This window comes from Ursus americanus, chromosome 34 (assembly GCF_024610735.1).
Source record: "Ursus americanus isolate L20-20 chromosome 34, mUrsAme1.1.p, whole genome shotgun sequence".
In the NCBI taxonomy this organism is placed as follows: Eukaryota; Metazoa; Chordata; class Mammalia; order Carnivora; family Ursidae; genus Ursus; species Ursus americanus.
This window is the reverse complement of record NC_142160.1, coordinates 1,118,949-1,144,234: the sequence shown is the minus strand read 5'-3', so window position 1 is coordinate 1,144,234 and position 25,286 is coordinate 1,118,949. Positions and strand designations below refer to the sequence as shown.

The window sequence follows — 25,286 nt, the reverse complement described above, 5'->3', positions numbered from 1 at the left end:
CTCCCCGCGGCCCCCGCTGTCAGCCGCCCGGCCCGCGGCGCCCCAACTTCCCGGCGCGGCCCCCGGGCCCGCTTTGTGCGCCGCGCGAGGGGCGCCCGCCCCGGCCCCGGCCCCCGCCCCGGGCACAAAAGGGCGCGCGGCCGGCGGGCGGCGGCGGCGGCGGCGGCGGGGGCCTGCGGCGGGCGCGCACCGGGGCCGGGGCCGGGGCAGGGCTGGGGGGGGAGGGAGCCGCGGGGCGGCCGGGGGGCGGCCGGGGCCGGGGCCGGGGCCGGCGGGCCGCGCGCTCACCTGCCGTGGAACCAGTCCTTGCAGGCGTCGCACTCGATCATGAAGCGGGTAACGTCGTAGGGGAGCCGGCACACGCAGTACACGGGCACCGTCGCCATGTTCGCGCGCCGCCCGCCCGCCCTCGGCCCGCGCTGCGCTCCGGGTCGGGCCGGGCGGGCCGGGCGGGCCGGGCGGGGGGCCGCGCCGGGCCGGGGCCGGGACGGGGCCGGGGGCGCACGACAGCCCGCGCGCACCCGGCCGGCGCGTCCACACAAAGCGGGGCGCGCGGAGCAGGGCCGCGCCGGGAGCCGCCCGCCGGCCCCGGGGCGCAGGGCGCGAGTGTGCGCGGGGCCGGGCCGCGCGCGGGACACAAAAGGGAATGGACGCGCGGGGGCGGCGGGCGGGGAGCCGCGGCCCCACCGAAGGGACCCCCGGCCGCCGAGCGGCCTCTACGTCAGCGCCCCGGGTGGCGCCGCCTCCGCCCGCCGGCCTGGGCCGCCGCTCCCGCCGAGGGAAGGCGGGCCGGGGACCGCGGGGAGAAGGCGGGCCGGGGACCGCGGGGAGAAGGCGGGCCGGGGGACCTGCGGGGGAGAAGGTGGGCCGGGGGACCCCTCTGGAGGAGAAGGTGGGCCGGGGGGCCTGCCTGGGAGAAGGTGGGCAGGGGAGGAGGAGGGCCGGGGGACCCCACTGGGGGAGAAGGAGGGCCGGGGGAACCCCTCTGGGGGAGAAGGAGGGCCGGGGGACACCTGTGGGGGAGGAGGACCGGGGGACCCCTCTCGGGGAGAAGGAGGGCCGGGGGACACCTGTGAGGGAGAAGGTGGCTGGAGGACCCCTCTCTGGGAATGTGGGCCCGGGGAGGAGGGCACGGCGACCCCCCTGGGGGAGAAGATGGGCCGGACACCCCTCTGGAGGAGAAGAAGGTGGTCTGGGGGACTTTCCAGGGAGAAGGTGGGCAGGGGGATTCCTTGGGGGAGAAGGTGGGCTGGGGGACCCACAGGGGAGAAGGCGACCAGGACCCCTGCCAGGAGTAAGTGGGCCAAGGAGACCCCCTGTGGGGGAGGATGGATGAGGAACCAAGCCAGGGCAAGGTGGGCTGGGGAATTGGGGGGGGTGCAGGGAAGGTGGGGGAGCCACTAGGAAAGAAGGTGGGCTGAGGGCACAGGGGTAGACAGGCCCTGGAGACCCCTGGATGTGGGGCGAGACCCTCAGTATGTCCTTCCCGTTCAGACGGCCAAGGAACAGCTACTTGGCTCCAGCTCTCTTCCTACCCAGCAGAGGGACAGGGGGCAATCGGGGCTTTCTGCTTTTCCTCCCTGCCCCTTTTCCGGCTGGGTACAGCCGGCCCTCCCACACAGGATCCTTGACTGTCCTGATGCTCAGCCCCCAGAGGGGCGCCAGGAGCGCACTGGCACAGGTCAGCTCTATAAGGAGTGATTATGTGGAATTAGAGCCCCGCCCCCATCCCCGGTCAGAGCCCCCAGGTCTCCTGTTCACGTCAAGATTGTGGCTATAGGACAGCAGGGGCTAGAGGGGTGGGCGAGAGGTGCTGTTGCCTTGCTCTGGACCCTGCAGCCTCAGCTTGTGGTCAGGGTCAGGGTCAGTGGTGGGGGGCGGGCTCTGAGGGCTCCTTCCTCCCAGCCGCATCCGTGCTCCTCTGGGGGTGCCTGAGCACAGCGGCTCCTGATGTGCAGTAGGAAGCCTGCATGTGTTGCAGCGCTCTGCCCCCTCTTCCTGGGGATGCTGCCGCCCAAGCACCGTTCCAGCCTGGACGGAAAGCCTGCTCCAGGCCACCCACAGCGGCAGCCCTGACAGGCAGGTGCTCACCTGAGGCCTGAAGCCTCTCAGGGCCACCTGTCCCATTGCAGGCAGCTCAGCGGAGGTGCTCCCTCCTCTTGAGCCAAAACCGTCCCCCAGCAGATGACCCCTGGACCACAGCCTGGCAGTGCCCGTGGCAGGGCCTTAGCTGGGAGGCACCAGCACGAGGAGTGAAAAGGCTCTGGGCGACAGAGGGAGGGATAAGCTCCCATCCCCCCCCGCCCCCCCCCCCCCCCGCCGTGCTGGCCAGCATGTGCAGCACCTCGGCGCCTTCCTACCTGAACTGCAGCTGTCACCCTCCCCTCCGGAGTCCTCCCCGGAACTGGTGCCCACGGCTCTGGGAAGCACTGTCCACCATTAACACCCTGGCGCGAGTTAGTGCAGAGGAGCTGTGCTGAGTCTGCAGGGAGGCCCAGGGCGCTGGCCTGGGCACCGCTCAGTGACCGTCCCCTGCAGCAGTGCTGTGGTACTTACACCAGCAGTGTCCACCTCTACCCCTTCGTGGTCCGGCAAGGCCCCTGTGGCACAGGGGAGGCCTTCTGGACCGGGCAGCCCTCCTCCCACACTTCCATCTCCTTGTTTACAAACAAGGACGCGTCACCAGCATTTATCAAAGGCTCACCAGGGGCTTGCTTAATTCTGCAAGGGCTCCAGCAGCGCTCCCCCCACTGCCTGCGAAGCACTCAGCATCAGCCCTGGGCCGCCCCCAGCGCCCCCCCCACCCCCGCTCCACAGACAGGTACACAGATGGGTGCCATTCTCCAGAGCACTGAGGCTGGAAGCAGCTCGGTCCCTCCTGGAGGAGTCAGCCCGGGAGGGAGGGGCAGGCCAGGAGCCCGGATTTCCCCGGGGCCTGAGGCCGTTCTGGCCACCCTGCCCTCCCCGTCTGCACCTGTCCACCGCATTTGGAAGTGTCCGCAGAGATGCTTTCCTCTTACTCGAAGCTCCTTCGGGGCTGCGGGCCGACTACAGACTAAAGTAAGCATCCATATGGGTCCCAAACTGTCCCTGTTGTCAGCCTCCAGAAAGCCCACCTTTTCTCTGAGTCCTCCTCCCTCTCCTCTTCTACTTAGATGTGCATTGAGCACCTGCTGCGTGCCCTGTTGTAGCTCGTCTTGCTGTAAGGTGGACGGTGACACATGCCCCACAGTGCCCTGGGGAGACGGGCTGGTGGGAGGGGTGGGTGGGGACCAAGGGCCCCCTGAAGTGACCTGGGCTCAGAGGCCATGCAGAGAGGGGAAGTGCACAGGGCCAGACTCAAGGACCCAGGAAGCAGGGCAGTGGCCTTGCAATGTGACTGGCTTACTTCACCTGTCACGGTGTCCTCCAGGTTCACCCATGTTGTAGCAAGTGTCAGGATTCCTTTCCTGTTTAAGACTGAACACTATTCCATCCTATGTATCACCCACATTTGATTTGTCCATTCATTGTTGAAAGACTCTTGAGTTGTTCCCACCTCTTGGCTGTTGTGAGTAATGCTGCTAGGAATGTGGGTGTGCAAATATCTGTCCGTGTCCCTGCTTTTACTTTTGTGTGTATACCCACAAGTGGGATCGGTGAATCATAGGGCAGCTCTATTTCTAACGTTTTGAGGAACCTCCACACTGTTTTCCAGAGTGGCTGCACCAGTTTGCATTCCCACCAGCAGTGCAGAAGGGTTCCAATTTTACCATATCCTCGCCAACACTTGTTGTTTTCCGGTTGGATATGTGTGTGTTCGTTGTCGCTGTCCTAATGAGGGGAAAGTGGTATCTCACTGTGGGTGGTGGTTGTTGTTTTTGAAGTAAAGGTTTTTATTTTGATTTCCTCAACATACAGTTCAATATAATGCTAGTTTTTGAAGGCAAAAATTTGTTTCCATTGAAACTCCGTCATCATCGTGGGTTTGGTTTGCATTTCCCTAATGAGTAATGAATGATGTCGGGCATCTTCTCATGTGCTTATCGGCCATCTATATATTTTCTTTGGAGAAATGTCCATTTGAGTCCTTTCCTCATTTTTGATTTGGGCTGGTTTTTTTTTTGTTGTTGTTGACTTATAGGTGTTCTTTATATATTCTGGATATTGATCTCTTACCAGATAAATGATTTGCAAATGTTTTCTCACGTTCTGTCAGTTGTCGTTGCACTTTGTTGACCAATTGTGTCCTTTGACGCACAAACTTTTTGAATTTTGAGGAAATCCAGTTCAACTCTTTTTTCTTCTTTGGTTGCCTGTGCATTTTGATGTCATATCCAAGAAACCATTACCAAATCCAGTGTCATGAAGTTTTCATCCTATGTTTTAGGTTTAGGCTTTTGATCCATTTTTAGTTAATTTTTGTATTTGGTGTTAGTAGGGGTCAGTGTCCTGCTTTCACATGTAGAGATGCAATTTTCCCAACGCCATGTGTTGAAAACACCGTTCTTTCCCCATTGAATGGTCACGGCACCCTTGTCAAAATCATTTGACCATGTGGGCAAGGGTTTATTTCCGGGCTTTTTAGTGTCTTTCATTGGTCTGCATGTCTAGGCTTATGCCACACTGTGTTGATTTCTGTGGCTTTGTAGTAAGTGTTAAAATCAGGGAGTGTGAGCCCTCCAACTTTGCACTTTTTTCAGGATCATTTCAGTTCTTCTAGGCCCCTTACAACTCTACATGAATTTGATGATTGGCTTCTCCATTTCTGCAAAAAGGGCTATGATAATTTTGGCAGGGATTGCATTGAATGTGTAGGTCATTTTGGGTAGTAGTGCCATCTTAGCAATGTTAATATTCTGATTCATGAACATGGGAGGTGTTTCCATTTATTTGTGTCTTATTGCTTTCACTGATGTTTTATAATTTTCAGCTCACAAGTCTTTTGTCCCCTCGCTGAAGTGTATTTCTAAGTATTTATTTTTATGTTGTTGTAAATGGAATTGTGTTCCTAATTTCCTTTTGGGATTGTTTTTTCTTAGTGTGTGGGAACAAAACTGATTTTTGCATGTTGATTTAGTATTCTGCAACTTTGCTGAATTTATTATTCTTTTTTTTTTTTTAAAGATTTATTTATTTATTTATTCGACAGGATAGAGGCAGCCAGTGAGAGAGGGAACACAAGCAGGGGAGTGGGAGAGGAAGAAGCAGGCTCCCAGCAGAGGAGCCTGATGTGGGGCTCGATCCCACAACGCTGGGATCACGCCCTGATCCGAAGGCAGACGCTTAACGACTGCGCCACCCAGGCGCCCCTGAATTTATTACTTCTAACAGTATTTTGTGGAATCTTTCAAGTCCCTGAGTTGATGAGTTTACATAAAAGCGTGCCACTGATAAACAGAGATAATTTTACTTCTTTCTGTCCAATTTAGATGCTGTTTGTTTGTTTTCATGCATGCCCAATTGCTCTAGCTAGAACTCCCAATACTATGCTGAATAGAAGTGGTAAAAGTGGCATCTTTCTCATTTCTGATCTTAGGGGAAATGCTTTTTTTTTTTTTTTAACTTTTTCACCATTGAGTATGATGTTTGCTTTGGACTTTTTATATGTGGCCTTACTATGCTGAAAAAGTTTTTCTATTCTTTGTTTGTTGAGTATTTTTATCATGAAGGTGTGTTGAATTTTATGGAGTGCTTTCTCTGCCACGGTTGAGATGATCCTGTGGGCTTTCCCCACTTCGTTCTGTTAGTGTGGTATCTCCCCTGGATTGAGTTTGAGGCTGAACCATCCTTGCATTCCAGGAGCTAATCCCACTTGGCCGTGGGGTACCATCTTCCTAACTTGCGGGACTATGCAGTCTCCCAGTATTTTGCTGAGAATTTTGCATCAAGGTTTATGACGGTTGTTTTCGTAGTTCTCTTTTCTTGCAGAGTCTTTGTCTGGCTTTGGTATCAAGGCAATGCTGGCTTCGGAGGAAATGTTAGGAACTGATCCCTCCTCCTCAACATTTGGGAAGAATTCAAGGATTGGTATTACTTTTTCTCTAAATCCATGGTAGAATACACCAGTGAAGCTTTTCTTTGTTGGGAGGCTTTTGGTTACTGATTCAGTCTCTGTAATAGCTGCAGGTCTGTGAGACGTCCTGTTTCTTCATAATTCTGCTTTGGTGGGTTGTGTGTGTCGAGGAGTTTGCCGTTTCCATCCAGGCTGTCCGTGTGTCAGCGCGCAACGAGCACAGGTCTTATGGCCATGAACCAGGCAGACACGTCCCACTGCTGAGGAGCTCATGTGCCAGAGCAGATGACCGACAGTAACAGTCTGGCGGGTGGGAGAAGTCAGAAGGGAGGTACTAGTTTGCGGTTGGATGTGTGCTTTTATAACACAGGACGCCATCTGCTGAATGCCTAGAGAGTTCTAAGAGCGGGACCTTGGGACCCCTGGACCAAACTGATCTGATCCAGAACCCACTGAAATGAACAGTGACCCGTGGGGACTTTGGAAACCTTCTGCGTTTTCCTGTTACGTATAGAGTGCCCTTCTTGTTGACCATCTCTAGGATGGCCCTGTGATGGTTGGAAGCAGTGAGTTTGTAGACAAAAGCCCCTCAGCCCAGTGACTATCTAATTTACCATCCAAAAGGGTGCTGTTAATAAAACACCAGAACAGGGCAAACGGGCTGCTCTGGGAAAACCAGCCCCAGGTGACACTTACATAACCCACACCTGGGCCAGGCAGGTCTGAAGAGATGGATCTGTACAAACGCCAGGAGTGGACGCAGTGTGATGAGGCCTGGGTAGGTCTGCTGGGTGCCACCAGCGGCTTTCTTCATGAGCTGCTGGTGCCTGCTGGGCACAGTGGGCCGAGGCCATCCCAGGCACTGTCCTGAACCGCCTAGCGCTCTGCCTGGGTGATTTCCACCCAGCCCCCAGGTTCTCCCTCCTGGAGTGCCCACGATGTCACCTGCAGAGTCCAGCATACTGCACAGGGTGAAGCACCTGGTACAGACCTGCTCTGGCCCGTGTGCAGGTCCGTGGGGCCCGTGACTGTGCTGGGGAAGCTGTGAGGAGAGGAGTGGAGGCCCAGCCAGCAGGAGCCAGGGGCCCTTGTGGCAAGCGCAAAGCAACCTCTGCAAGGCTCACTCCACCAAGTGGGGAGTAAGGAGCAAAGGGGAAGGGGCAGTAAATCTGCCATTGTCCAAAGAACTCACGGCAGAATAAGATCAGCAGAGGAGAGAGCTGCTTCTGAGGGGACCACGCAAGGAGAGAGCTGGCGTCCTTGCGCCGGCCCACAGAGGGTGCTGAGAGGGCCCCTGTCAGGAGCCAGGAAGAGACAGATGGCAAGGAGGGGTGTCTGCAACTCCCTTTGTACTTGCAGGTGCTAACACGCATGAGGTGCAAATGGTGAATTAGTTCTTAAAATGTTTGCCCTGGCCTCGGTTTTTAGAATCCAAAAAGCCAGGATATTAACAACTGGTTGACTGGATCATGGACAAACTGAGGGCACATTAGCGTACAAATGGAAATGTCACCCTCACAGACAACTGAAGCAATGCAGGTGAAAACCAGAAACCCATTTTCCTGTCCCACTGGCCAAGAGCCGGGCTGGTCAGCCCTGAGGACCAACACACCCTTCCCAGGGCCTTCCTTCCAGTGAGAGGCTAATCCCCACAGGGTGTGTGCGCCCACCTGGAGACTGCTCCCCATCTCCCAGGTGCCAACAGCACCCAAGAACCCTGTGCAACCGCTTCTCCCCTCCTCTGTGGGTTCTCTCTATCCACTGCTGCCTGCCCTGGACCTGAGCCCGACGTTGCTCTGCAGACCACCGTCGTCCCCAGCCCTCGCGGCCCTCCCTGCCACACGCCCGTAGCCCTGTGTCCCATTCCTTGTGTTCTTATCTGATAGGGCCTCATGTACACACACCTGTACCGCACCCCGAAACCTAAGTGCCATGAAGGTGTCTGGAGCACTGGTACAGCCGCTGTGTGGGGCCTGGGTCCCAGCAGGGTGCGGTGGCGGGAAGACCCCAGAGGGTGCTGGGCGCAAAGCTGGGCTCCGCGGTGCCAGGTGCAATGCTGGGCAGTGATGCTGGGCGCGGTCGCAGACCCGTCACCAAGGTGCGCGGGGCCTGGAGTCCGCTCTAAGTCCCGCAGACGTCTGTGCGCTGCGGAGGAGGACGGATGCAGGTGCGCCGGCGGCGCGCATCACGAGTGGTTTCTCCGTTCCTTTCTGTCTAGCTGCACTCTGAAGTTACTACAATAAACGTGTTACTTTTGAAACAGCCAAACAAGATAACAAAAGCTCTTTTTACAAAGGGAAACAAGAAACGGTCAGCACGAGCGTTTGCCCTGCCTCGGAGCAGCGGCCGGGCCATGGGACTCTGCGCCCTCGCAGGTCCCGCTCACCCACAACCGCACCAGAGGCCGCGGTGGCGCTCCGCCCGGCAGGCCGCGGGGCGGGGACGGTGCGCGCGCAGCGCCCGCGCGGGTGGGGCGAGGGCTGCCCCGCCCCGCGCACAAGCCGGAAGCGCTCACGACCCCGCGCCGTCTTGTGCACAGGCCGGAAGCCCTCAGGGCCCCGCCCCGCCCCGAGCACAGGCCGGAAGAGCTCTCGGCCCCGCGCCGTCCCGAGCATAGGCCGGAAGTGCTCGCGGCCCCGCCCCAGGCATAGGCCGGAAGCGCCCATGGTCCCGCCTCGAGCACAGGCCGGAAGTACTCGCGGCCCCGCCCTGCGCTGTCCCGAGACCAGGCCGGAAGCGGCTCAGGCCCCGCCCCTACGCACAGGCCGGAAGCGCGCAGGTCCTCCGACTGGAAATTCCGGGGTGTGTGGCCCGCGTCCCGGGAGCCCCGCGGCAGGCTTGTCCCCAGCGCAGCCGGCTGCGCGACCCAGAAAACAGACGCCACAGCGGCAGGTGGGCAGGGCCGGCGGAGGGAGCCCCGATGAAGGCTGACGTGCAGCAGCACTCAGTGCGCTCTGCTTGGTCTCCGAGCGCGTGCGGTCCGAGGAGCTGTCCGAGGACTGGGCCGGGTGTGCGTGTGGTCAGCGGGGCTCGAGGCCGCCACGGACCCCGCCGAGTCCCCCACCCTCCCCGAGCCCCGGGCGCCCCCGCCGCAGTCCCGGGCCGAATCTGGAAGCCACGCCGTGTTTATACTAAAAGAATAAAGATTTTTATTAAGCATTGTAAGTTGCATTCAATAGCCTTCGGTACAGCACGCCACAACCCACCTACAATCAGTCAGACCCAACAGCAGTTCATTCTTGCACAATCCATGAGTTAGGGCAGAACTCCCTTCAACTTACAGTAAGATCCTACTCAGGTCTCGCGGGCAGGGATTGGGGAATTACATCTCATTTCTGATCACTAATGTGTGATGAAGAGCATCAGGAGAATTATATGAAAACGAATAAGAAGTGATTCTGATTTCAAAGTACATTGTTTGGAAACAGTAACAAAAACATCAAAATGATATAAGTATACCTGCTTCTACTAAATTCTTGATGGGAAAGTTCTCGAGAACAAGCAATTTGTTTCCTGCTACAGAAGGGGGGGTTGTTTTTTTTGTTTTTTTTTTTTAAGATCAAAGGGATTTTTTTTGTTTTTCACAGAATTTCATATTTTGCTAATATGAAGGCATAAAACAGCAACAAAGAACAATAATGCATACAGCAGTGAATACACCAGGGTAATGTTGATATTTGAAACAGCTAGATAATTTTGGGGGGGTTTTTAGAATAAATGCAACAGAGGTCAATAATCACAAAATTTTAAGGTTAGAGCAAGATCAGTCAATGACTAAACAGAGTTAACATCTTTTATAGGACTATTACTGATTATTAGCATTTTGTTTTGCAAATGGGCACATACTGGTAAGAATGGAAGGACAATAACATGCATAATATTAACTACACACTTTAAAAATTATGAACCATGCAGAAGGTTAGCTCAAGTAGTAGCACTAATGGTCTACGTCCGATCAAAACCACATAGTTCATTGATCACAGATGCATGGTATTAAGTCACGAAAAGTTTCAGAACACATTGTGTTGATTTTGAAAGGTCATTTGCATCTTCTATGATTTCAACTTTATCTCCATTTAACTTGCTTGTAAAGTAAGTATGATGTACTGCATATTTAAAATCAGCAGAACGGCAATATTACTCTATAATTTTTTAGTTTTGATAGTTGCACTTTTTTTTTAACACAAAAGAACCACATCAACAGTGATGAGATTTAAGTAAGAAAGAAAAACCGTGGTGTGCCTTATTTCTTTCATAATCATAAAATCAAAGCCTTAGACAAAGCTTTCTTGTGAACAGTAATGCAAAATCAAAAATAATGGCATACATATGGTGCCAAATGCTAAAAATGATATTTTAAGCTATATATACTTAAAGACTGCCAAAATTTGTTTTCTTTATAGTTCAAGAAACACAACTATAGGCTTTTGTCATAACCAGTTTAAACTTTGTGTGTACTTCATTTTAAGTGTGGGAGTCAAATGCTCTTCATTTTCTTTCTCTCTTTTTGTTTTATTGTAGCATTTTGACTACAACTGGTTAAAACTAAAAATGTGTTGTTTAAATCTCTGATATCAAAGAGGGATCCGAATTTCCAAAGTCCTCATTTTTCTCTTACGGAAAGGAAAAAATGTACATAACTGTAGGCTCTCTTTCTCTCCAGATATTCCTGAATCCTACCCTTCCAGCATCCTTCACCCTCTATAAAAATAAGTTTACTCTTCTTTCTTTAAGACAGCGGCCTCCAGAGCATCAGCTCTGTGGCAAGCACTGTCTGTACTTAGTGCATTTAAGTGAGGATTTGTATTGCACGTCTTAGAGTCATTGTTCAAGGCACTTTCCGAGTGGCTGGGGGCCCTGGCGTCGCCCGCGCTCCCGTTCATCTGGGGAGCAGGCTTCTCCTCAGCCACTGCTCCGTTTTCAGCCAGGGACCCATCTGAAGACACGGCGGATGACTTGGATTCCCCGGATCTGGACTTCAGCTCTTTGGCCACTTCTTCTGCGGAAGCAGCATAAGGAGGCTTGCCCTGGTCAAAATGAAGGACAACAAGCAATAAAGCAGCCTGGATAAACAGTGGGAGGGAAGGAACGCCTACCCAGGCCTGACACCGCTCGCTTCCAATTGAACAGCAGAATCCACGGCTGGCTGTGCTCCTCACGGTGTGTCCTCTCTGCTCTTACATACTCTGTGGACTGTACAGTCCGTACTGTCGGTACTCCCTGTGCACCTGCGCAGTCTCTCCTCTCCATACACTCTGGTCCACGTCTCCCACAATCTGTGTATATACTTTATAGTCCATACGCTGTACAGCTTTATAGCCCACGTGCTCTATGTCCTCTACACTTGAGCCTACGTTCTCTAGCACCTGAGTGCCAGAGTGCATATACTCCTTATCTGCTCGATACGCCTGCACACTCTCCCGTCTGTACTCGCGTAGTCTGCACACCCTACACACTCTACAGTCTACACTGTCCACACTCCATGCTCTCTCTCGTCTGTGGCCTCTGTAGTCTATACTCTAACACACTCTGTCTTGCTTCTGAATGGCCTGCTGCTGGCAGAAGCTTGTCCCAGCAGGTTCGTCCTGGGGCCCCTTCCCTGCACTTCTCTGTAGTTAATATCCTGACCATGCAGGAGACCCCACTTGAGGAGCTCTACCTAATCCTTCTGGATAGCACCAGTTCTACCTTAACACCACCCCTCAATAAATCCCTCTGAAATTTCAGACTACAACTTCCCTACATGTTAACCAACTCACACGTCTGCCTGTCACAGTCTGTGGGAGGCCCATTTCTACTGGGAAGGAAGAGGCAAACCTAAGTTCTCTCTGGACAGCCCAACAAGAAATAAGTCTAAGCTGACAATTGCTCCATATGCTTGTGACTTATCTCTTCAGAACGGGTCTCTCTGCTCCTCTTAACAGATTTAAAAGTAATTCTGGAAAAATATGAACTTTTAGAGTGATTCACAGCTCATGTCCTGAAAGACAAGACCTCTCGGTAAAAGACAAGGAAAACAGCCCACGATCTTCCAGGTGCTTACATCTTAGACCGTGGATTTCTCAGCCTGGCACCATGACATTTTGGACCTGCTCTTTCTGTCATGGGCTGTCTTGTGTGCTGCAAAGTGGTGGGCATCACTGGCCTCTGCCCATTAGAAGCCAGAAGTACTTGCAGGCTGAGCTGTGGTGATCAACAGTGTCCCTGAAAAAAGCCAATAGCCCTTAGGGGGCAATATCACCAGGGCTGAGAACCACGGTCAGAGGCAGACTCATTGCTGAAGAAAACATTAACGTTCTTTGCCTTCAAACGGTCATTTTTCAGTGAAGAAACTGAGACCCAGGACCAGAAAGCCGCCTACAGATCTTCCAGGTCTAGTTCCTTCCCTTTCAACCCCAGACGGCAGTGTGTCTGGTCTCCAGTCTTCCCTACTCTGAAAACCAAGGTGTCCACCTGGTTGACAATAAAGGCCCTTCCTGCTCAGCCAAGTGGGGCTGGAGGTGCCCGTCGCCCTCGCCTCTGGCACACTCTCTCACACACCAGTGGTTCCTGGCTTGGTTCCCCTGTGGGCTCAATTCCCACGGGTCTTCTCACTTTAGTGTTCAATCCCAGAGTTCAGAAACATGAATGTGAACTTTTCCGTAAGTCAATACTACTGTCATTTTGTTGGAAACTTGAGAAAGATAATTAATACAAAAGTACAAGAGGGCGAAGCGGGGAAAAAAAGAACATCAAAGATTTCCAAGTACATGCGTTCAAACCTCCGAGCCCTCACTCTCTGGGGGAAGAGTCCGCTTGCACTACACAAACACCTTCAGCAGCGTCGCTGGGGCTGGTGCGGCCGCCACCTCAAGGACGCCCGCAGGCCCCGCCAGGGAACTGGCTTACTGGGAACTCCCCACAGTCGCTCTCTGGAGACCATGGAGGCAGGTACAGAGCATGCCAGGGGAGGGAGCCCGAAAGCAGTCATGACTATGCCTGTTCAGAAACAGACATTCCCTCTCTCTACAGCCGATTCTTCCCCTAAGCCTTGGCTACTATGAGGCACCCTCCCCCCACGAAGGGCACCCCGAGCACAGGGCAGCACTGCCTCCTCTGCCCCACTGACACTCGACCCGCCCGGGCAGCAGCAACACGAACGAGAGAGATGGGCCAGAAACCCTCTGGAGGCCAGCTGCCCTTCATCATCTGTGCTTCTCGAGGCGCAACAACACTGATGTCACCTAAAATGAGCAACAGGAAGACCGGGGAAGGAACCGTGCCCCTGCGGGCAGCAGAAGAGGCCAGAGGGCACAGAGGAGAGGCACAGAGCAGATGAAGGAAAGCCTGGAGGCGCGGTGGGAAATGGAGAAACAAAGACTGCTCCGAAATAAGACCCGACTGGGGAAACAGGACAGCAAATGAACATCGTTACACACGAAGATGGCGAAAAGGAAGGAAAGCTTAAAATCGGAAAGAAACAAAGGGAGGGAAACGCAAATCAAACCACAACGAGATACCCAGCCCGACAGCTAAACTCAAAGACAAACAACAAGAGGAGCTGGCGAGGGCGAGGAGAAACCCAGGCCTCACGCACGGCTGGCGGGAATGGAAAAGCATGCAGCCGCCGTGCAGCGCCTGGCAGTTCCTCAAGCGCGTGAACGCAGAACGACCACCGGACCCGGGAATTCACTCCCAGAGGAATGAAACGTGTGTCCGCACAAACACCTGAAGGCAATGCCTGCAGTGAACAACACTCTACTGCATGCCTGAAAGCTGCTAAGAGAGATCTCAAAAGTTCCCATCACGAGAAAATACATTGTTGTAACTCTTCGAGGTGATGCAGATTAACTAGACTTACTGTGGCGACCACTCTGCAATATACAGGAGTATCGAATCTTACGTGGTACACCTGGGACTAACGCAATGGTATATGCTGATTACATCTCAATAAAGCTGGGGAAAACCCGAACCGATACACAGATGCTCACAGCAGCATTACTCATAATAGCCAAAAAAGTGAAAACAGCCTAAATGTCCATCAACTGATAAACGGACAGACAAATGTGCCCCGTCTCCACGGTGGGGCATCACGCAGCAACACGAGGCAATGACGTGCTGGTGCCTGCCACAACAGGGCACCTACAGGACACGCACACAGAGCAAGGCCACAGACATGGAAAGCAGATCCGTGGCTGTCAGGGGCTGGGAGGTGGCCACTCCGGAGTAAGGGGTTTCTCCTTGGGGTGGTGAATGTTCTGGAATTAGCAGTGCTGCTGCATGACAGTAAGAACAGACTCCACTGTCCACCTGAAGCAGGTGAACTGCACAGTTAGTGAGCTCCACCGCAAAAGAAGACCTCAAAGGGAGTGGAGAACATGCCAAATGCTGGCGACAGACACAGGACGAGCTCAACAGGAGCGCCAGAGATGAGAACCAGGCAAGGAAAAACAACAGAAATGAAAAACCAGTAATCCAAGAAAACTTTCTGATGTAAGACAAGATCTGAGGCTGCGTTTTGGAAGAGTACAATTGTGTGCTGAGTGCACCAACCCCGAACGACCAGCAGTGGGGTGTATCACTACACCTTGGCAGAGAAACAAGAACAATCTGGGCATCTGGGCCAAAACCACAAATGACTTCCAAGGGAAAGACAATTCTTTTACTTTCAGTCCTTGACACAAAGTTTTATGACAGAAGAAAATGAAAGAACGTGCATGAGACACCTGAGGCGGGGAAGAACCACCACTTTCGACTGTTAGGAAAGCAAAGGGCTTTCAAACATCCCCTCGTTCCCATTAGGTCCTTCCTGGGGTCCGCTGAGGAGAGCCTGGAGGGACACCGTGGGCGGGCAGAGGACACGCATCCACAGGAGCCAGGCAAATGAGGCATGGGTGGGGTAGCAGGTCAAGGCTGTGGGTTGGGACAACACAATCGGTAACAGCACAGCTACCGTCAGAAACGTGAGAGCTGGGGGACTGAGCCACTGTGCGAGCAGCTGCGACGAAGCCAATGACAAGTCCGGGAGCACTCTAACTTAATCACCCCTGGGTTCTCAGGGTGCAAGAAAAGACACATAGATACCAACAGCAAAATTTAGGTCAAAGTCCCAAAGTCTTAAATTTGAATCAGAAGAGTCAATATAAACTCCTGAGGTATTTCACTGAAGAAAAGCAGCAGCATACACGTGTGTGTCTGTGTGCACACTGCACACCAGAGTGCGTGGCAGCGTGGGCAGTGTGCGTGTCTGTGTGCAAGATACATGCGTGTACACGTACTTGCTCTAGCTCTATTCACAGGAAAAGCCCAGAAACAGTGATTTGGGGTGAGGAAAGGAAGAGATCCACATGTAGACATAACATGAGAGATTCAACAGAAGTCCTATAAGTAAAAGCCCTCGGTTTAAATTAGAAACATCAGTGTGAATTCATGAGGACTGTTATCTTAAAAAAATACATTAAAAAACAGGCATGTCACGTGTCTATTTCTGCACGAGGAAACAGGACTGTGTGTGCAGCTGTGTGTACAGAACATGAGGAACAGTGAGGTGTCAGGGTCCACGGGCACCGAGACTGTGGTCCTGGGGACCCCAAGGAACTAAGAGAAATGTGGTGGTTCTGCTGGGCCAGGCAATGCCCGCAAAGGAAGCCGCCACAGACCAGACGCCACACAAAGAGCCCACGGCCGGGGCGGGCAAAGTTTCTGTCCTGCAGGGGCTGTCATAGGTACCAAATAGGAGGCAAGGGGAAGAATCATCTCTTTATAAAAATATACCAGTAAATAACGAAAAGAAATGATGGAACAAGAGTATCTTCCTTCTGCAATTTCCAGTGCATGAATGGATCCGGTCAGGGGCACATCAGTACAACAGGTCCTACCACGAAGACTCGTGTGCCCCTGACAGAAGCACACAGGTCAACCTCAGTCTTGTCAGTGGGACAGACCCAAGACGGGCATGGCACCCAGACCCACTACCAGGACGCCAGAAAGAGGCGGCTGGGTCACAGGGGGCCGCCCCTTCAGCACATGCCTGGCCAGAGGCAGGAAGACTGGACGACGAGCAGCACTGTCCGTCCTTCCACAAAGTGAAGGAAACAGGCGGGGAGGGAGGGAAGCCAGCAGATCCAGGGTCTCTGAAGAACACGAGCACGCCACGGAGACGAGGAAGAGGCCACGCCACACGGCTGTCTGCACTTCATACCGAAGGCCCCATAACCAGTAGGGCCGAGAGCACCACGAGGGCGGTCTGCACAGGACAGGCTCTGGGCTGGAGCACAGCAAGGGCGGGCTCCCCTCCCTCTCGTAAACCTGTTCAGAGTCTGAGTGTCTTCTGCTCAGCTGGGCATCTCTGAAGGCAGAGGAAGGTTGGGGTGGGGCTGGGGGGCCAAAGTGAGCGGAGCATACCCCCCACCCCAGGGATGCTACACTGCAGAGGGGCTGCCTGGGCCCCGCTTCTAGGGAGGGGGCTGCCTTTGTACCTGACTTGCTAGATGTGTTTCATCAAAACAGAAGTTTCTGGGGCACCTGGTGGTACAGTCGGTTGAGTGTCTGACTCTTGGTTTTGGCTCAGGTCCTGCGGTCGAGCCCTGCATTGGGCTCCGTGCTCAGAAGGGAGTCGGCTTGAGATTCTCTCTCTCCCTCTGCCCCCCCCCACTCTCTCTCTAAAATAAAATAAATCTTTAAAAAAAAAAAAACAAAAACAAGTTTTTAAGATGCTGAGGTCAGCTGGTAAAGGCAGGCATTTTAGTCTCTCTTGGCCAATTAAATTTCCGTGTGTGGGTTATGAGTACATGAGTCACAGGACAGTCTTGAGGTTTGCACGTGTAGCACGGACAGAAACGCACACTTCGATTCAATGTCGTAGCTCCAGAAGTAGGCTCACTGCCATTTCTAAAAGATCCTTCTCAAGCGGAAATTCATCGGGATCCAGGTTCTAAAGTGGTAATACCCAAAGCCGAAGGAAACTCCAGCTCTTTCACGGAGACAGCTACACGACTCTGTCCCCTCACAGGCTGAGCCTTTCAGGGGAAGAGCTAGTCGAGACGGTCCAGGAGAAGAAAAAGATACCAGTTTTCGCCTTAAACCCTAACTGCTATTTACCTGAAGAATGTTTTAGGACAAAAACGCCACTAACAGCCCTGGAACATTCTCCGTGCAGCTGTGACCAGGAGACCATACTCTTCAGCACCGACCCCACCGCCAGCCCAACTGGGCTGAGGAGTCACAGCCAGCAAGCACCTCGCACTACCACTGTGGCAGATGCACGTGGCAGAAACACCCCAGCACCCCCGTCTGGACACAGGCACCAAAGGACGAACCCGGAAGACCGGGCCCTCAGAGAGCCACGGTGCCGCCCTGAGCTGTGGATTACCTGAATCACACCCTGGTTTTTATAGCCTCTGCCGTAGTACCGTCCACCTCTTCCAAACGTTCTGATCACCGGGGTAGAAATCACTCCCCTTGGACGCCTGAATGGATAAAAGAGGACAGAAGCACACAGGCTCGAATCTGTTGGAGAGCTGAAACATTTAAAATGATGTCGATCTCACATGGTACCACCGTCTATTAAATCATGGTCACACCACAGATTTATTCCAACATTACAAGAAGTCAATCTTCTTGTTTTGGTCCATATCCAGTACATTCAATTTGAAAAACAGTACACTTCAAAAGTGATACTTTTTTTAAATACTGAAAAACAGTTAACTGAATAATGTGTAGATAATTATTTAATAATGGTTGAAATAACTACATAATACTCTATATGACAAAATCCTATGTAACCACAAACAGTGACATCAAAGAATGTATCTAGTGATATCCTAGTAGGGGCGCCTGGGTAACACAGTGGTTAAGCGTCTGCCTTTGGCTCAGGGCGTGATCCTGGCATTCTGGGATCGAGCCCCCACATCAGGCTCCTCCGCTAGGAGCCTGCTTCTTCCTCTCCCATTCCCCCTGCCTGTGTTCCCTCTCTCGCTGGCTCTCTCTGTCAAATAAATAAATAAAATATTAAAAAAAAAAATGTTCCTAGTAAAGTCATAATTGAAAGAAGGGGCTGTTTTCTTATTAATACAAATACATTTTCAGAACTTACCCTCTTGCTGGTCCTCCAACAGAAACTACCTGTAGGGGGAAAGGCCCGCGGCCCCCACGGCCCCGTCTGCTCCCAGCCCAGTGGCCGACCACAGTGCCAGCTATTTCTAGCTTCCCTCCCTGAGAAGGTATAGGCTGGATTCCTGCATAAAACATAGACAAAACAAATCTTGACAATCACACAATTAAAAATAGCAAAAAGAAACAAGCAAGCAATTTCTTTTCAACTGTGGTCTATATTTCACATAAAGCCCTCTTCCCTTGTTTTGTGAAGACTTTTTATTTATTACATAAAGTATCTATGCGCACATTTGATTTTAATGGTTTTAACTGTTGTTAAAAATAAACCTGAGAGTAAGCAAATGTCTTGGCTATTCACTGAACTCGTAACTGAAACGAGATACAAATGTAGACTGCATGGCTTTTAGATGGAAACAGGTTCAATAAAGTGTTGCCACTGGGTGCTCACGGCACGCGGCCTCCACCACCAAGGCGGACCACCTGCAAACTCAGAAATGTTTTCTCTTTGGGTAACTGCTTCTGAGTGTCCTGCCTTCACCAAACATTACAGAAGTTAACCAGTAAATGTGGCTGTTATTTCTCATTGTATTGTTAAATTAGAATTCCCTCACGTGGGGTCACAAATATCCCTTGTATTCACTAACTTCTATTAGCTACGTAGAGCCCACATTTTCTAAGGTTTTCTGACTTAACTAAGAAAACTCTCAAATAATTAACTGATAGCATAACTTCTGATAAAAAACAAACAGAAAAGAACTTCAAGCTTATTTCCTGGCAGATGGAATGGATTCTAACACACTCTCCATCATTCAGGTTTTCAACATGACAATTAGCTGCCAGACAGCTCTGCCCGACAACCAGATCTAGGACAAGCCTCACATTCCTAATAGCCACACTGAAGACTTGTAAAAACGGATGAAATAGGTTTTGATAATATGTTTTATTCGACCCAATATATCCAAAATAGTAATACGTAATCAATATAAAAACTATTAATTAGATATTTCGTATTCTGTTTTCCATACTGGATGTGCATCTTGTGTTTAGGGCCCAGCTCAGCTTGGACGAGCACCGCCCAAATGCTCGAGAGCCACAATGGCGGGCGCTGACTCCACTGGGCAGCGCAGAGCTGGGCTCCAGACACAGTTTGGGGGAAGTAATGAAGCAGGTTCCTCTTGCCATTTCAGCTTAAGAAACTGCTTCTGACCCCACAGTGTCCACAGCCACCACCCCACCCAGAGGTGTAACCCAAATGCACGCTGATGTGAGCGTCCAGACAAGAGGTACAAGGAGCTGAAGTCAATGGTGAAGCAGAGAACACGCGTCACTGCACTTTGCGTGGGCAGGAAGAAAAGCGCCGGTGGGAGGCAGGAGAGGGGCATGCAGGGCCTGCAAGGGGGAGAAAATGGCCCCAGAGCCCCTTGCGGGGGTTGGGGGAGGCTGCGCTGGCCTACGAGTCTTTACTGCTCCGGAAGAGGTCTCCCTCCAGCCCCAAGTTGCTGAGCTGGAAAAACATTCCTGGGCAGGAGAGGAAGACTTGCCTATCCTCAAGTTACACGAAAATGTATCTGAAGAGCCCTGTAATGTGGATGGGACGGCCGGGTCTAACTCTGCAGTCCCGAAATACAGGACATGTGACAAAGCTACGAGTCACAGGCTCTAATTACAGCAAAATCACAAGACGTTATTTCAAAACTAAATGTTAAGACTTTTTTCTCTCTTGTAAGACTAACACATACAAGAAGAGAAGCAAAGGGAATTTAAAATAAACTCATTTATATATGTGGTATTAGAGCTTTCTTTAAAAATGTTTCCTATGAAACAGTCCATGGAAAGTTTTTGTGCCAGGAGCTCTGCTGCGGCCTCAGACCCTTCTACGCCAGCTAGTCCTGTCTTGCAGGGGGAGCAGCCCGCAAACAGGCACCATCAGGCAGCCACAGGCGGCGATGTTGGGGCTGGCCGAGGGCCGCATGGACACCCGACGGCCCCACTGCAAGGCAGAGACCTGGGGACGGACAGGGCTGGGAGCGGGCCTAGCAGAAAGGATGCGGTGTTGGGCCAGGACAGCAGAGGGGGGCCAGGCGGGGCAGCGAAGCTCTAGGAGAAGGCATGGCATAATTACCACCCTGCGACTTGCTAGTCCTGCTGCTGTCACCGCCAGAGAAGGCTCCGCAGTGTCCCGCTGCCGTTGCCACTCGGAAGGCACGGTAAGCGCCTGTCGCTACAGTCTCCCCATAGGGGCCTCCAAAGCCACAGACTCCTGTGGGACCCGGGTGGAGAAAGACGGAGAAGCCATGAGGAGTGGGTTCGGGGGGAGCCGCCGGTGGGCCTCTGGGCAGAGTGACCCCGTCTCCTTCAGCTGCTGCTCCCACACCATCAGCTGCCAGGGAGGGGTCCCCCAGCCCCTCTGGCCAGCACTGGAACAACCCTGAAGTGTCAACCACGGGGGCTCAGCCACTGGCCCGGGGGTCGGGTGGCCTTGGCAGAGAAGACTCCTCTGGCCCCCCCAGGCGTGAGCCGACCGACCGTAAAACCTGGTCTCTGCAACAGCTTCTGTATTTCCCTCACTCCCTTCCCCAACATGGCTTCGGGAGCTGAGTCTGCACTTGTCTATCCTAAAGAGCTGGTGCTGCAAACTTCACCATAAGCCTGACGATTAATTACAAGGCCCAGCACAGCAAGACACAGACCACCACAAGGGCTACACGTGGTGCACGTAGTGCGAGCACCTGTCCCCCACACACCGGTGGTCCCTCCCGACAGCGCCTACACACTCACCTGCAAAGCCCCGCCCTCGGCCCTGAGCCGGGGGGACGGGCCCAAAGTGCCGGGGGTACACGGAGGCAGGGTAGAAAGGCAGCGCTGCGGGCGGTGGGAAGGGAAGTGGGTGGCTCTGCCGGGAGAGGTTCAGCCCTTCCAGGATGCTCTGTCGCATCTTTTCCACCTTGGCAGCTTGCTCAGCCTGCAAGTCAAGTGCCGGCACGTGAAAACTTGGTTCACAAGGCTTCACTCGAATTGGGACAGGGAAAAGTGAGACTCGCCAACTGGCAGGACGCGTCTGCACACTTTCCTGCAAGTCACAGTCACACACGCGTAGCCACACTTTGTACGGAAAGCAAGCAAGACCAAAAATACAAACAAGGAACAGACCCCTCTCGCTCCCATGACCTTGATCCCATAGACAAGCAACAACTTAAACCCCGGCTTTCTTGGCTTATTTCCAGGTGAGAACCTTTTACTACAGGGGTTCTTAATCGAAAGTGTAGTTTTGGTTCTGGAAACCAACAGCTGAGTCCAAATGGGTCACACTGCAGCACAGACAGTGCCGCGGACTGAGTGCTTGGCCTGGCATGTGCTGCGCAGTGCACAGACAGCAACACCACCCGCTCGTGTGCGTCAAATTCACCGTGAAAAAAACACCTTCAACATTCACCTGGAGTGGCTTTTGTTAATAAATACATAAATACATAGAGCAACCGATTCACCGATCTGAGCAAGTGAAAAACCCCGTGAATCTGTCTTTACACTGAGCCTGACTTGAGAGCCAGGGCAGCTCGGGGAGAACACGTAGTTAGAAGCCTGAAGCAAACGTGAGCGTCTCTCATGCAATGGGGCAAGATCGCCTGACGGCTGACTTCACCTTATGCTTAAACCAGGCTTTCACACAAGCATGGTCCCTCCCTATTCATGAGTTCCACGTTTGTGGGTTCCCCTATTGCTGAAATGTACGTGTAACCCCAAATCAGTGCTCGTGGCATTCTCGCGGCTGTCAGCAGAGCCGTGCAGGGCGGGGTGAGGGGTGAGATACCACCGAGGCTCTGCTGTCCTGTTTCAGGTTCTACACTGTAAACAAGTGTCCTGTTCACTGTCTACTTAGTGCCACGCTTTCGTGTTTCTGTGGGTGATTCTGCTGTTTGAAACGGGCCCGATCATCATGCCGAGTGCTGGCTCGTGTCCCTAAGTACCAGGCTGTGAGATGTGCCTTGTGGAGTAAGTGTGTGTGTCACGTGTGCTTGTTTCAGGCTGTTACAGTGCTGCCGGCCTCGAGGACAATGGGAGGAAGTGACAACATATGTTCATCGGATGTCTTGCAACAGAAACACACGTAAAACAAGGCCGCGTACTGAGCTGCTGACAGAGATGTGGCCAGAGGCCGGCAGGAACCCAGCCCCATGTGTCCCCCACCAGGAGCAAAGTTCAGTGTCTGGTGACTTAGTGCTCAGGTGAGTGCAGCATGTCGCGTGTGCCCCCAGAGCTCGGCACCTGTGGCCTGCACAGGCACTTGGGCACACGTGGGGCTGGGCCCGGGCTCCTCAGCCAGTGCGCATTCCTTCACCCTGGTTCGAGGCAGCCGGCTGCTCCTCCCTGCCCCCCGCCGACGTTCCTGCAACTGACCTGACCATCACAGAGGTCGATGAGTGGGGTCTTTTCCCGGCTTGCTTTGAGGAGTTTGGACTGGAAGAGTTTCCCATCAAAATACATCCAAGGACAGCAGTGCTCCCAGGGCACCGGCTGGCCACACGCGTCGTTTGCAAACAGGGCCATGTCCACACCACTCATGAAGAGAGCTGACAGCTGAATGCCTCGGGGGTCGAGGTTCTCAATCTTTAAATGGAAAAAAGTGATTTCCATGGAGTAAGCGCACTACAGTACCCGCTTCTCCACGGTTAACGTGGACACCCCTCCACCAAACGCCCCCTAAGCACACCTACTACCACCTCACATTGACCCTAGCGCTGTCCTATCTGAACACAAAGACTTTTTATGTCACTTAGTAGTTTAAATTTAAGAGGCTGCTTTATAAACATACTAATTTCAATTTGGAATCTGCAGGGTGTCGTACACACACAGGACGGTGCGCGGCAGCGGGCACAACATGGTATCAGATTGTCAGCAGTCTCCTTAGCACGTGGCAAGTCCACAATCCACGTGTGAAAACAAGTCACACTGCAGATTGTACACACTGGTGACGTAGGAACAGAAAGATTATAACAAGGAACATTCTAGTAAGATTCTGCATTTGTCAAGTTGTTATATTAAAAAAGTATTCAGTATAATTTCAATCTAAAACCTGTACTTCATGTTTACACCATTTTATATGTTAATGTTTTAGATAGCAACTCATTAATGAGACTGTCAAATGTTTCGGGAGGAATGGATAGCTTATAAATGGAGAACACAACAACAAAAACACTATGTCTGGACCATGCAGACTATCTCTCCTGGCTCCCCCGGCTGGTGCTCCCGCCCTCCTGTGTGCACGCACAGACCTCTCTGCTCGCGCCTGGCGTGCTGGGCAAGGAACACTGACAGATACAGTCAACTCTTGATTGTCTGTCTACAAAGGACCTGGTTTGTGGATTATCCAGAGCCGAGTTCTCACTGCCTGGCTTCTGTCTTCCTGCCCTGCATCCTTAGTTTCTAAGGTGATGGTGTCCCAAGAATGCAGTCTTTACAGGGCTCCCACCTAAGCAATGCCTACATGTGGCGGATGCCCTGGCTTTCCCTTAAAAAGGAAAAAGGTCATTCCCGTGCCAGATACTGATAAATTTATGAGCGTCTGCTGTTTTGTGCTCGGTGCCAACATTCCCATAATCAGTTACCACTGTTTTCCAACCTCTGTTTTTTTGATTTTTCCAAACCTGGAGAAGCCTATCTGTGCCTGCAGCCCAGCCCCCGCCAGTCCCTGCTTTGGGTGCCGCTTCCCTGAGACCCCAGCCTCACTGGGAGGGACACTGTGCTCAGCTGAGGGCAAGCAGGGCTGCGTGTTGGGACTGGGTGCATTTTTATATTTATGAGCAGAAAACAGGGAAAGAGGAACAAAATGGAGAAAGAATTCACTTGAAGTGGAAAGTCCCTTCTCCTCTGAGACAGGGTACATCTCCTCCTGAAAAGCTGACATCGGGAACGTGGCCTCGAAGCGAGCGGGCCAAGGGGAAGCCAGGGGAGGTGCAGAGGCTGCTCTGTCACCCAGTGTTGTCCCGTAGCCCAGCAGAGCCTTCCGGGGAAGCGGCCGCCAGCACCTGGTTCCCAGTGGTGGCCACGTGCACATGCCAACCCTCACATGGAGGACGGAGCCCCCGCAGCCCAGGCGGGCAGACATGGAGCCCTCTCCTGGGGAGTTGACGGGAGGCGTGGGGAAGTCAGCCTCACTCACACACATATCTACTTATTCTAAACAGACTTATTCTAAACGGTTTATATGGGTTTCAAAAATGACTGTCGAGTCATTTAGTTTTACTAATAACAACTACCATAATTTCACAGAAAAAATTCTCAAAATAAAAGCAGTCTAAATAATGTAAATAAAATCTCAACTGCTGTGTAGATCTTGCCTCATCCAAACAATTTTCTAAATTACTTCACACAGTGTTGTATATTTCTTTCCCTATATGCTAATTATACAGATAACGCTATGTAACACCTCCAGGGACCATGACACATATGTATCGGGTGCCGCTGTGCGCATTTTCCCGTGCGTGTTCTCATTTACGTCTCGACCGCTGTGCGATACACACACTGCTCCTAGCACTCCACTTCACAGAGGGGGACACGGGGTCACAGAGTGCTCCGGGTCCTAACACCGGTCTCCGGCAGCACCGGCCTCTGAGCCCCTGCTCGCAGGAGTGGCTGTGACAGTCGTATCCCAGCCTCACTCTCTCACACCCAGGAAGAGAAAATCGTTAGCAGTATCCAGAGTTCCTCAACCAGAGAAAGTGACACAATTCTCTGACTTTACAGGAAATATAAATATGGAATTCAATCTCTGCCCAATTACCTGAAGAACCACATGCCAGTGAGGCTGCTCGCTGGCATCTCCCTGCTGGGCTGCAGACCTCCCCCCACCCTTGCTTGACTGGCCATGTTCACCTGCTCGCACCCTGACTCTTTCAGGTACCACAGGGGCCTGACACAGTCTTAAAGTGCCTCCTCCTCCATCTTCATATTCTGCACTGAGTAGGTGAAACTGTCACAAGAATTTAAAGCAATTATAGGGACACCAAGAGCAGGGGAGAAAGAAACCAGACAAAAACGAGCCTGTACAAACGTCCCTCTCCCGACCCTTCCTCCGCCTTCCTCCAAACACAGGGTCAGTGCTGATTGACCCTCACCACTACCTTCATGCGGGTAGCCTAGGAGAAGTGTCTAAAAAATACAGCAGGGAAAACAAGGGCCGTTGATCCCTGTCACGTCTGCA

The 25,286-nt window shown here is 52.7% G+C and overlaps 2 protein-coding genes across 7 annotated transcripts in view; both read right to left on the bottom strand.

Moving 5' to 3' along the window:
• PHF2 (PHD finger protein 2) overlaps positions 1-522 on the bottom strand; it is a 70,563-nt gene extending 70,041 nt beyond the window's left edge. Inside the window, exon 1 of one of the 4 annotated variants that reach the window (XM_087858874.1) lies at positions 289-522. In XM_087858874.1, coding sequence (XP_087715000.1) covers positions 289-386 — 98 coding nt within the window. In that variant the 5' untranslated portion in view covers positions 387-522. The remainder of the gene's footprint in view (positions 1-288) is intronic. The other 3 variants (XM_087858873.1, XM_045772369.2, XM_087858875.1) reach the window with 3 other exon arrangements.
• Positions 523-9,519: 8,997 nt separating this feature from the next.
• Positions 9,520-25,286, bottom strand: part of FAM120A (family with sequence similarity 120 member A) — a 93,797-nt gene continuing 78,030 nt past the window's right edge. Inside the window, exons 13-18 of one of the 3 annotated variants that reach the window (XM_087858772.1) lie at positions 22,484-22,693; positions 20,867-21,050; positions 20,214-20,348; positions 18,069-18,210; positions 17,346-17,442; positions 9,520-11,022 (exon numbers count right to left, since the gene is read on the bottom strand). In XM_087858772.1, coding sequence (XP_087714898.1) covers positions 10,711-11,022; positions 17,346-17,442; positions 18,069-18,210; positions 20,214-20,348; positions 20,867-21,050; positions 22,484-22,693 — 1,080 coding nt within the window. In that variant the 3' untranslated portion in view covers positions 9,520-10,710. Of the gene's footprint in view, positions 11,023-17,345; positions 17,443-18,068; positions 18,211-20,210; positions 20,349-20,866; positions 21,051-22,483; positions 22,694-25,286 lie in introns of all 3 variants that reach the window. The other 2 variants (XM_045772598.2, XM_087858773.1) reach the window with 2 other exon arrangements.